This window comes from Chenopodium quinoa, unplaced genomic scaffold, assembly GCF_001683475.1.
Source record: "Chenopodium quinoa cultivar QQ74 unplaced genomic scaffold, ASM168347v1, whole genome shotgun sequence".
Lineage (NCBI taxonomy): Eukaryota > Viridiplantae > Streptophyta > Magnoliopsida > Caryophyllales > Amaranthaceae > Chenopodium > Chenopodium quinoa.
The window spans coordinates 7896596-7909541 of NW_018743920.1; the positions used below are offsets into that span (position 1 = coordinate 7896596).

General features: G+C 34.5%; 1 protein-coding gene across 1 annotated transcript; it reads left to right on the plus strand.

The window, feature by feature from the left end:
• Positions 1-4123: 4123 nt before the first annotated feature.
• Positions 4124-11121, plus strand: LOC110688362 (transcription initiation factor IIA large subunit-like). Its single transcript, XM_021865107.1, has 11 exons — positions 4124-4770; positions 4983-5153; positions 6345-6509; positions 6890-6947; positions 7066-7121; positions 7282-7407; positions 8492-8629; positions 9999-10056; positions 10152-10312; positions 10437-10520; positions 10602-11121. Exons 1-11 carry the CDS (start codon positions 4648-4650, stop codon positions 10623-10625), a joined length of 1164 nt encoding a protein of 387 aa, XP_021720799.1. The 5' UTR covers positions 4124-4647; the 3' UTR covers positions 10626-11121.
• The last annotated feature ends 1825 nt before the right edge of the window (positions 11122-12946 follow it).

Here is a 12946-nt window from a genome sequence, read left to right on the forward strand (position 1 = left end):
TTTCTCAATTATAATTACATAGTATAATTTATCATTATACTTTATTAGATTTTTTTTTGTTTATCATATCCATGCTATATTGTTAATCCAAATATAATTGAACAAGAAAAATGAGATATTTATTTATCTTGTTAATATCTCCCTGAAAATTCATTCAATTGAACATGTAAAAAAAGTTTTTCACCATCTTTCAACTCGATTACATGTTATTTCAACACTAATTCATTTTCTTGAAATATTTTCAAGACGCCTTTCAAATATCATTTGTACCTCGTCAATCCTTGATAGTCACATAAGTCATGTTGTGAGAGTCGCGAGTGCACAAGAGGCAAAAAAAAAAAAAAAAAAAAAAAAAAAAACCACGAACAATAATATACTAGGGTCAGTATTATCAGTGTATGAGAGGTAAAACATTGGAAGGTGTAGATGGATTGCATGCTTTTAAATAATGCCCACCATCACATATTTATAAGCTAACAGGCTATGGATGAAGTGTGTAAAATCACCTACAATCCTACATACACACTCTTTGAATTATCCACGTGAATCTAGAAGCTTTATAAGCATATACCAATTATTTTAAGTTCGATCTTCCACAATTTTTCACCAATTTCTTAACATGTTATGAATTTTCTAGAGATTCTTAGAAACCTTAAGACACAAAAGGTAGTGCTTATGGAATTTGGACAGCACTAAATCAAACATGTGTTATGTCTAATTTTTTTTATTTTTTTATTTTTGTATAATTTTTATATTAGGTAATTTAAAAATTAGTCAAATTTAAAAGCATGAAAAGTTCATGTTGCACACTACCTGTGCAACATTATTCCAATTGATTTGTATAAATAATAATAATAATAATTCAAACTTGTGTTTTTTTTTTGGAATAAAAAAAGCTACTTCCTTTGTTTGTTTTTTTTAAAAAAAAAAAATTATTGCACCATTTTGCTTTCACAAACTATTGGGTGCGACAGTCCGCACCTAATAGTTTGTGCCACGAGAAGGTGTAGCGGCACTCCACCCTTCCACCACCTGCAAAATCAAACACATTGAACCACAATCCAGATTTACATCCCCAAAATCCCAAAATAAAAACAAATCACAAATTAAAACAAATAAATAACTCTAAATAAAAATAAATAAAATAAAAAAAAAAAAACTAACAATTGGAGGTGCTAATGGCGCTGCGTCGGCTTAAGGTAGAGGTGGTGGTGGCTGCGCGGCGTCGGCTTGAACGAGGAAAGACAAGGGGTCGGTGGGTTCGGTGGTTGCATGGTTCATTTTTTAGGGGAGGAGGAGAGAAAAACACAGAACTCCTATTGAGGAGAAGAGAGAAACAAGGAACTGCCATTTTTTGGGGGAGGAGGAAAACAAGGAACTACCATTTTTTGGGAGAGGAGGAGAGAGAAACAAGGAAGGTGGGCTGCCTTGGGCAGTGAAGGGTTTTAGAAAGGAATCAGGTACTTGTAATTGGGTTTATATTGTGTGACGTGGAAATGTTCATATTAGCCAGCAAATGATGTATATCAGCCATTAAAATGAACATATTAGTTAATTAATGTCTGATATTAGTCAACATTAGGGACATATCAGACATTAATAAAAATGTATCAGTTAACACAAGGAACATATCAGCCAACAAATAAAACATATCAGCCAACAAAAGGAACATATCATCCAACAGAAGGTACATATCAGCCAATATATGAAGCATATCAGCCAACAAAAGGATGGAATCAGCAAACAAAAGCAATAGGTAAGCCAACAAAATAAACACATCAGCCAACAAAATGAAACATATAAGCCAACAATTAAAATATACATATAAGCCAACAAAATAAAGATATCAGTCAACTAAAGAAATATATCAATAGCAGCCAACAAAAGAAATATATCAAAAATTAAAAAAAAAAAAAAAAACATATCAGCCAACAAAAGGAAAATATTAGCCAACATAAAAACCATATTAGCCAACAAATGAAACATATCAGCCAACACATGAAACATATCAGCCAACAAGTAAAATATATCAGCCAACCTGCCGCACGCATAATAATTGTACCATTTCTATTTAGGTATGCTTTTATACACTTTTTATTTGTGTTCACTCTGTACACACCAAATACCCATCTTACCCTCATTCACATTTGATATACCCTTATTTCCTCTCTTTTATTATATCTTCTTTGTTTGTAGTTACATGGGCATTTTTGTTATTTACAGAGTAAATCATTTCTTAAACTTTGTGTCCGATGTGCAATTTTTTTTATTTTTTTTAAAAAAAAAAAGAAAACAGAGGAAGTATTAAACAAGTATGATTGTTGGTAGCAATGCAGTGTGTTTGTTTTACCATGTCCATATCCACCTTTAAAATGTTGCACGTTTTGAATAACAATCCCAAACTAAATTTCTCAAATAGTCTAATACAATGCCATGGAGGCGTCAATCATACATCGTAGAAGAAGGATAACTTGAGTTACAATGTTTATGCTTAACATATTATTATGAGAGGTTACAGTCACGACTCCATTGTAAAGCTAAGACACACGCCATTGCTTCAACGTGCAAAGGAAAGTCATCTACTCTAAAGCTCCCTCGGCTCGCATCTCATTAGTTGTTGCAAATTTTGTTGTCCAACCTACATTATGCCATCAATGTCAAACTTGTACGGAGTACATGCAATAGATTAATTGCCATTCACAACACTAATATTAATGCTTCCGCCACAAATCAACTATTTGTTATTGGTCGCCAAACAAAAATGTTATTACACAAACTATTGCGTCAGTCCAGTCTGACCAAATGTTTTGTCAGTCGAGCGGTTTTTTGCTTTATACTAACGATCGCTCCCATCGACGACGTTGTTACTGGCGGTGGTATCGTCGACGGCGAGAAACTCGTTGATTGTTGATTATATTTGTCCATGATTTATGCTTGAATTGACTTGATAATTGCTTGAGATTGTCGGATATTTCGAAAAATGCCCAAAAAATTCGATTTGGGGCTTTCTTGTGAGATGTATAATTGTTGAAATTGATTTTCCTATGTGATTATATGTTGAATTGTGAGCGTTTTGATAGCAAATGCATGTATTTTGGTTGAGAAATGAGCATGTTATGTTATACCCATGAGCTTAGTATGGGACCTTCAATGGTGGTTCCGCCACGGTTGACCTTTTAATTATTTTTATAAATATAAATTCTATTATCTAGATTATATCATCTATAAGTTGGATGATATCCTCTATAAGTTGGATGATATCGATGTGAAATTATGTATATCAGCCAACAAAAGATAGATATCAGCTAACAGATTGAACATATCAGCCAAGAAATGAAGCATATCAGCCAATAAAAGGGTGAAATCAGCAAACAAAAGCAATAGGTAAGCCAACATATTGTACATATCCTCTATCAAATAATATATATCCTCCAACAAAATTGTACATATCCTCTATTAAATACTACATATCCTCCATCAAATATTACATATCTTTTAATAGACTGTACAAATCCTCTATCAACTAATACATATCCTCCACCAAATACTACATCATATCCTCAAACAAACTGTACGTATCCTCTATCAAAGATAAATTGTACACATCCTCTATCAAATACTACATATCATATAACAAACAATAATCCTACAACAAACTGTACGTATCCTCTATCAAATAACACATATCTTCCACCAAGTTATACATATCTTCTTTCAAATAATACATATCCTATATCAAATATTGCATATCATATATACTTGATGCACGAATTGTTTGGTGCCGCACCCAGTACATTATTCTCATGTTATTAATACTTCATGATCTTCATTTGTCAATAATAATCACAAACTTTGATTTAATATATCTTTACTTTATATAACTAAAGGCCATTAATAGTCAAACCACAAACTTTGATTGATTAAAGATCTAGCGTGGTTATCTTGAGAATTTTGCAAATTGATTTGTAAGGAAATGAATAAGCATAGCGAGAGAATTCTTAATTTCAAATGTCAAATTAATAGCTGAAATTTATAAGATAATTTGGACATAAATAGAGAAGTGTAAAAAAAACCCTGTGGTATTAATTTCTCTTATCAATAGTTTCATAAATTTCATTATTTTGTAAAGAATTCATAAATTTCATTATATATATATAAAAAAAAAAAGTACAATATGATCAAACAACCACAAGTTCACAACTTAGAAAAACAACAGGTGTTCCAGGCAAATTCTCAAGTTTACGTCCACTTAAAAATCTGGAAACCTTGTTCTCGATAAGTAGAAGAGGCATCTTATAAAGCATTCAACCACACTGCAGATTTTGACACGTGGACCCAGAGCATTATAAACGGATGCAAACCTATTTATATTCCACTCTTTAATCTTCCTTTTCTGTTCCGCTCTCCCCACCACCACTTCTCCCTTCTCTCCACCTTTCTCTCTCCTCTACTCCGCCACCTCCTCCGCCCCCTCACCCTTCTCTCAACCTCTTTTGATATCGTGTCCGAACATCGACACCGTAAAACTCACTGATTTCTTGTCGAATCGGTTCAACTCGAATTGAAATCGCTCCGATTTGGTTATCTCGGGCGGAGATATCCGGAGAATCTCGGAGTTTTTTGAATTTTTTTGTGAGTTATTGAGAAATGACGACCTCAACTACTAGCGCTGTTTACATCCATGTTATTGAAGATGTTATCGAGAAAGTTCGCGAAGAGTTCGTTGCCGATGGCGGTCCCGGCGAAAAAGTCCTCCAAGAACTACAAGGAGTATGTATTTATGTTGTTATAATCAGAAGAAATGAATTCGATTTTTTGCTTTTAAATTGTGATTTTGGTGTTTAATTAGGGTTTTCGGTTTGATTATTGATAATTTGGAGTGAGATTGGTGGAAGATGTTCTGATCTGAGTGATTTTAGGGTTTTTTGATTTGTGGATTTTTTCGTGAAATTGATGTGTAATTTTCTGCGGTTTGTTTACAGCTTTGGGAGTTGAAAATGATGCAAGCGGGAGCTGTGTTACAGCCGAGTGAGAGGCCGTCAGTGCCGAAGCCGGGGCCGGGAGCTGCCATAACGCCTGTTCATGATTTGAATGTGCCTTATGAAGGAACTGAAGAGTATGAAACTCCCACTGCTGAGATGCTTTTCCCTCCGGTGAGTGATTTGGGCACTGTTTAGGATTATGCTGGAGTAATGGTTAAGAAACTGTAATATTCAGATTTTTTTTACTTATCAACTTAAGAAATGGTGACAGAAAATGTTGATTTTTACGAAACTTGTTTGCATTTCTAACTTTTTTTTATTTGATGGTTTAGTGTATTCTATCCAATTAATGTAAGTAAAGGCATTGGCTTATTGAATATGTTTCTTGTTTTATAGTTCAATTTTAAAGATTCGCCTTACGTCCTTACCCAACCAAAACTTGTAAAGGAAAAATAATTGTTTGTAGTTGGAAATTGGCAGTTATAATATTGCCATCAAACAAATGAAAGGAAACTAAAGTGAATGAACAACCATCTTGTGTAATGAGCAGGTGCTCTTGAAGGATTGATAGCTCTTGTATATGTAGTATATACTTCGTAAGTGTGTGTATCTCTATAGAAGTTGTACAAAGAAACCAATAAAAAACATGAAAGGGGATGGTTTTTTTGAGTAGGCGAATAAGGGAGGTATATTTTGTTAATCTACTGGTAAATGTTTATATTAGTGCAAATATTCTCCTGAAAGTTTTCACCTGAGCAACCTATAAAATGAACATGGAATTCTAAGGAGTTGGTGGAGTATTTAAACCTTCCTTGAGTGTATGAATTGCTATTACTGCTATGCAACATTAGAGTATAAGTACCTCGATTCCATCCCCCTCCCCCCCTTATATATTCCATACATGGCACAAGTTTTAATTATCAATATTTGAAATAAAAAGGAACTTTGGTAAATACCGTATAATTTTTGTTGCAATATAAACCACCACTTAATCACTTAGTGTCTATCCTAACAAACATACGGGCAGATTTCAAGGTATTTGGTCATATAAATGTCATTTTTTTTTCCTTCAAATTTTGATACTGCTGTAGTGAAGTTGTGGTCAAATTATCTTTTAAGTTTGTACAGGCAGAGTTGTGTTTGTTTTTTTTTGTTGTAGTCAAACACAGGTAAACAAATAGTTTTTGGTTTATGTCAGTTATTTATTGGATGTTTTTAATTATTATGAATTTTGTGACAGATAAAACTTCTGTTAATTTTTTTTCTCTCCTTTCTCCTAATTAAGTAAGAAGCAATGTTATATTATCATAGAAAATTTCCCCTTTAGGAATCACGTTTGATGATTTTGCTCTGTTGTCGTAGACGCCGCTGCAAACTCCAATTCAGACTCCTTTGCCAGGAACTGCAGACAGCTCGATGTATAACATTCCTACAGGACCTTCAGATTATCCTACTCCGACTTCTAATGAAGGTGTTGGTGCCTCAAATGACATAAAGCCTGGAGTTGGAAGGCCTAGCCCTTACATGGTATTTTCAAATCTTTTTGTTGTTTATTGCTAAAATGGCTCACAAATCTTGATCTTTTTATTTTTATTGCTGAAGTAGCCTATATTTATCCATTATTTAACTAAATCCTTTGATGTTGGCGTAGTTGTTAGAATTTAGAACTAAATTTAGACTTTAGAGGATTTGAATATTAATATCTGGCTCCTCAAGCCTTGCTAATTATCCGATAGACTGATACCTTTGGAATATGGGGGATTAATATTCTTTCAGCTGTTAGGTCTAATTATAAACTTGTGGTTGGTTAGGTTCAGTGTTTCCAACTTTCCAGCTTCCTATTTTATTGTCTGTTCACCCTGATAGATGGTTACAGAATCAATGCTGAATCTTTAATTATCTTGCAGCAACCACCTTCACCATGGATGAATCAGAGGCCTCCACTTGGTGTGGATGTTAATGTGGGTGAGTAAGACATTAAGGAGATATTGTGCTATGCTTTCCTCTTATGTCCTGTTTCCTTTCCACCCATTTTTTATTTCTTGTTTCCCTGATAAGCAGTATCATTGGTTTTGTTATGTAGCTTATGTGGAAGGCCGAGAAGAGGTAGATAGAGGATCCTCACAACCAGCAACTCAGGTGAATTTTAGTCTTTGGGAGGATAATTTCTAATTTCTTTTTCGGTGATTTAGGATGCTAGATTTTGATGACTTTTGCTTTCACAATATTGTAATTATGATCAATACGATTTTTATGTGGACTATCTTATTGACATTTTCTAGTTGGGAAAAATATCCAGGATTTCTTTACAGGGCCTACCGGGAAAAGAAAACGTGATGAATTTCCACCACAGTATCAGGGAGGTGGATATATACCTCAGCAAGATGGAGCTGGGGATGCTGTAGGTGATGTTTTTGAACTGGAGGTAAAAGTCTAATCATCTTGTTTGTTTGATACTAAATATTTCTGTAATTGGCTTGTTAAATTTTCATTGGCTGTGCATGTACTATTATGTTTTAAAATGTCATTTCTTTTAGACAAATCCTAAGCTGCTGATTGATATAGCTCTTTATTTTTTTTATTTTTTTATATTTTTTGTAAACGTGTTCTTGCTGTATACACCAACAATAAACAAAACCAAAGCCTTATTCCCTATAGGACGGGGGCTCCATGAACCAAGAATCTATCCCTCATGGTCATCCAGGAAGGTCATCTTCCTTCATTTGCTTCTATTTAGTGTTACATGGTCTTGCGAACCCATACTCTTCATGTTATTCTTAAACTCCTATTTCCAAGTCATTTTTGTCCTCTCTAGGCTTTTTATTTCTTTTATTCCAACCTTCCATGGTTCCACCTTCCGTATTGATGCATCCTCTAGTCAACATCTCACATCCCCACACCAACAAAGGTGGTTCTTTATCTTATCCTCGGTATCCACAACTCCTACTTTCCATGTATTTCCACTTATTGATAATCCATCTCAACAAAAAACAAATGTCTTGTGTGTTATGTTGATTTTCTACTTATTTAAAGGCTACGCACGTTGGCTTTTATTGTGTAATTTTTCTCCTACATATGCTGGTGTTTAGAAGCCTTTAGTTAAAATCATGTGATAAGAGCTGTAGAGGCAATATATGCTGCTTTTGTTGCTCTTATTTTCATGAGGTGATAGATGCTATTAAAGATAATAGATTGATTTTTGATATCAAAATAATATAGATGTAGAGTAATTTTTTTTTTTTAAATGTTAGTATACCTCTGTCTAGATTTTAATTTGTTTAACTGTTAGTATACCTCTGTCTAGATTTTAATTTGATTGCTGATGGGTTCAATTTCTGGTTGATCTTGAAGAAAATCTTTATCTACTTTTGGCTATATGGACCTAGTCTTCTTAGCCGGATATAATATTCATTTTATCTAGAATCTGTCACATCTATAAAGATGCTGATTTGTTTTAACATTGTCATTGAGAATTTAGTGGGTTTATAATTTTTTTGATTTTGTATCAGATCATTCAGAGCAAGCCCTCTGGAAGAAGTGGCACTGTAAAAGTCACATCGGCGCAGCAGAAAGAATCCTCTTCTAGGATTCCCCAACTAGATGGACCAATTCCTGATCCTTATGAAGACATGCTTTCCACACCCAATGTAAGGTTTTCTTTTTAATTCTATGGTTGTAAGCTTGTGCTATCTTCTTTAGACCTATTATATCTTAGCAATAATTTGTGCTTGCTGAACCAAATTTTCATTTGATTTGGCCGTTTTACTTTACGATGTTTGCAATGCCCTTGTTGTATAAGAAGAGGGATGTTGTGTTCTGATGGAATAACTGTTCAGTAAAAAGTCTGTTTAAGATGTCTTTCTTGTCCAAGCTCGTGCCAAATAGCTTAGGCGGGGTTCATGAAAATTGAGGAATGGCAGTTCAGTGTTTTAATGATAGGGATGCCACTCCATCCCATATTGGTTACCATATTAATGATATTGGTGGAGAACTCATTGAATTGGCAATCACTTGTTTCTGTTCAAGAAATGAGATTATTGCTCGAATAAAAACATTTTTGTATAAGAAGGTGCATGCAAATGGGCTCTTTAGAAGTCGAAAATCATGCGTGTGGAGATTATTGGTTTGTATGTTTTTTTAGAGTAAAAAATGGGTTGGTATGAATTATGGCTTCAAATGAGTCGAGCATAGTCCAAACAAAAGGTTCATGATTTAAAAAAATCGAATTCTAATCTTCCCAAAATTCAGAATATTTAAATATACAGATAACTTGCATTCTTTCTGACTTATTATTTGACTGATAACCGGTAGAGATATTTAGCCTGTTGTTTTTAAGTTCTGAGATGCGTGTTCTTTCCAGTTCATTAAGTAATACTGCTGCCTTAGTTTTATGTCTTTCTTCCAGCAATTTTGAGATACTGTCGCTTGTTCAAATGTTTTGTTCATAACTTGTCATATCAATTATAATTATTAGTGAATGTTGTCTAGATCAGGGGGTGTAATATTTGATTCTAGGTTTATCTCAGGGCATAAAAAAAGAAAAATGGCTTGAAACTTCTCATATTCAGAGGTACAATCTAGTTTAGAGTCAGGTTCTGAAAATAAAAATGACAAAACAAAAATTTCACGTGTATGAAAGAGGATCCTGTGCTAAGGCTTGAAAATTAATGCTCTGGGCTAGTTATAAAAATGGGCATGAAATTTGATGAGCTGTGGAAAAAAATCTGGAGTTCTAGCTTCAATTTTCATATGTTGCTCCAGTCTCAAGTCTTGTTATTAATCTTATATCTGGATATTTCTTCATGTTTTTTTGTTCATGATATGCTAAATTAGAGATAAAACTGTGAGTGAAATCTGAAAAATTCTAGACCTCGAACTCTCTTTCATGTGGAAGTATTACTATGTGAAGTTGAGGTTACCTTTTCACGAGCTTTATAGTGTTGTGAAAGGATCAGTATTGAATGCAAGGGCTATTTACTTATGCAGTTTCAACATTATTTGCGATTTACCTTGCAGATATACAATTATCAAACCGTCAATGAAGACTACAATGTGGTGAACACTCCAGCTCCTGGTATGCTTCTAAATTTCTGCTATACCTTAAAAATATTGGTTTAGCATGGCATAAGGTCTCCTCATGTTGTCCTTGTTTATCTCAAATTTGCTTAGACCTGCAAGCTAGCACCCCTGCTCCCCCTACCCAGAATGATCTTGATGAAAACGGTGATGACGAACCACCTTTGAATGAGAATGATGATGATGATTTGGATGACATCGACCAAGGAGAAGAGCTTAACACACAACATTTGGTTCTGGCTCAGTTTGATAAGGTATGCTAATGCTTCCTAGTTACAAAGTATGAAGTACTAGTTAGTACATGTACCCTGTGTTTCTTGTAGTTTAAAATACTGCTTCTATCAAGTGTTTGATTGAATTTTATCATGCGTTGTTCAGGTGACACGTACCAAGAGCCGTTGGAAGTGCACCCTTAAGGATGGCATAATGCATATAAACAACAAGGACATTTTGTTCAACAAGGTCAGTGCGCTTTGCTACCAGTTCACCTGTGAAAGCCGGACATCTTTCTAATTTTCTTACCTGTGGTATTTTTTCTGGCAGGCTTCAGGAGAATTTGATTTCTAATTTTGAGAGAACGAAGTCTTTTAGGGAAGTTCAGTGGCTCTTAGAGGGAAGTTGTCCGAGTTGCCACTCAGCATCTCTTGTCTTGTCCTGGTTTATCGTTAGCTAGATCTTTTGAGGTTAAAGAATGGAATCAGTATATGCTGTTAGAGATTGGATGAAAGTGGTTGGCCAGTTGTATATAAAGCAAGAGCCCTTTGGCCTTTAATGCGGATGGCTAAGTCAGATTATCATCATTTCTTAAATGGAATATGTGATTCCATTAGTTCTGTACACTTCGGACATTTGGATCATCTTCTAGAGATTGCATTTTTCCCAGCTCTCTGTCTCTTTTTAGCACCATGATTGTGTAGATTAGGTTAAACATCATGTTATCAGTTACTATGACGCAATTATAATCTGTGGTTTAGTATACTGGTGTTTCTAATGTTCTTGATGGACACTATGCAATAGTTTGATTTTTGTTATTTTGAAAATATGTAAGAATGCCATTCATTGATGATTTGAAGCGCTCATCCATGGAGTGCAAGTACCAGTAGGCAATATTATTGATTACGCACCTAGATTCGCTATTGTGCAAGTACCAGTAGTGCTCAGAATTCTACCATATCGCCTAGATTCGCTCCTAAACTCTAGGTAATGCATATACTTCGTATGATGGAATGGTTGCCTATTCGCTATTGTGTGTGTTGAAGAGGGTGGTGCTGAGTAGAAATGGCAAAAACTGACACGACAACACGGCACGAACCGAACACGGAAAAAACGGGTTAGTGTTGAGGTCTTGAGGGTTTTCGACATGTTTAATTAAACGGGTTAACATAACACGACATGTTTAATTACACAGGTTGGGTTAGTGTTGAGATTCTCAACACGAAATTAACACGACCCAACCCGCCTAATATAAAAACCCAATAATTAATGAAATTATTGATAAATTTATTGAATAAGCAATATTTTTCAATTCAACACGACAACACGACACGAACCGAACACGAAAAAAGTGGGTTAGGGTTAAGGGTTTTCGACACGATTAAATAATTGGGCAACACGACACGACACGTTTATTAAATGGGTTGAGTTAGTGTTGACCTTCCCCAAGCCGTTTAATTTCCGACACGAAAACGAACGCGACACGACACGTTTGCCAGGTCTAGTGCTGAGTGAAATCATGTGATTGAAGATAGCCTTGATGTTTTAGGAGTGTCGTTTTTATGACTTTTTAGTTACGTTTATTTCAGAGAAAGTGTAAATGGATTACAATTACGAATTTACAAGTACAAATGTAAAACAAGAGTCAAATTAATGTTAAGTATTTGATATAAAAAACACAGTTATTCGTCTGCTGGAATTTAGAGTAATTGACAGAAAAAAAATGTATACTCAATTTTAACAATCTTCTTGTATCACAAAGCTTAACAACACTTTCTTGCAAATTAGTTATGTCTATCAATGTATACTCCGTACTGTTTATTGGGCAAGGCTATGTTCAAAATTCTGAAATACGTTGATACGAATTATTTGCTTATTTTAGAAATAATCAAATTAAATCTTATTTAATTTTTTTTTTCATTACAAATCTTTAATTTTGTAATTAATTTTGTTTTTACATTTTATATTTGAAAAGAACATATTAATACGGATTTAATGATGTGGATTGCTAAACATCGCCCGCAAATCTCCACATAAAGCCCACAAAATTAGAGTGAAATGACACTTTTGCCCTCAAAGTAAAAAACACAATTTCTTCTCTCTATTCTCTACTTCCACTTTCTCTCTCTAAAAAACTTTCCGAGCGATGTCGAGGCGGCCCGGCAAGGAAGTGGCGGCACCGGCGGCGGGTGGACAGCGGTTTTCCGGCGAGAAGGTATTTTTTATTAATTTTGTTTTTAAAAAATAAAAAAAAAAAGTTCGGAGGCGGTGGCGCCTAGGCCAGACGCCATGACGGTGGCGGCGGCGCCTAGCCCAGACGCCACCACCACGGCACCAGCGTCTGGCCAATGCGCCGCCGCCGTGGTAGTGGCGTCTGGGCTAGGTGCCGCCGCCACCGTCACGGCGTCTGGCCTAGGCGCCTCGTTATATATTTTTTTTTTAATTTTTTTTTGGTTTTAAATTTGAAATTTTATTTTCGAAAATAATTTTTTTTTTTGGTTTTAAATTTTAAATTTTATTTTTCTGATTTTTTTATATTTTGTTTTAAATTTTGTTGCTTTTTTTTTAAAAAATTTTATGTTCCTTTTTTTTTTTTTTAATTTTTAATTTTATGTTCTTGTTTATTGTTTTTGTTTTTTTTTTTTGAATTTGTTTTTTTACTTAAAAAAAATTTT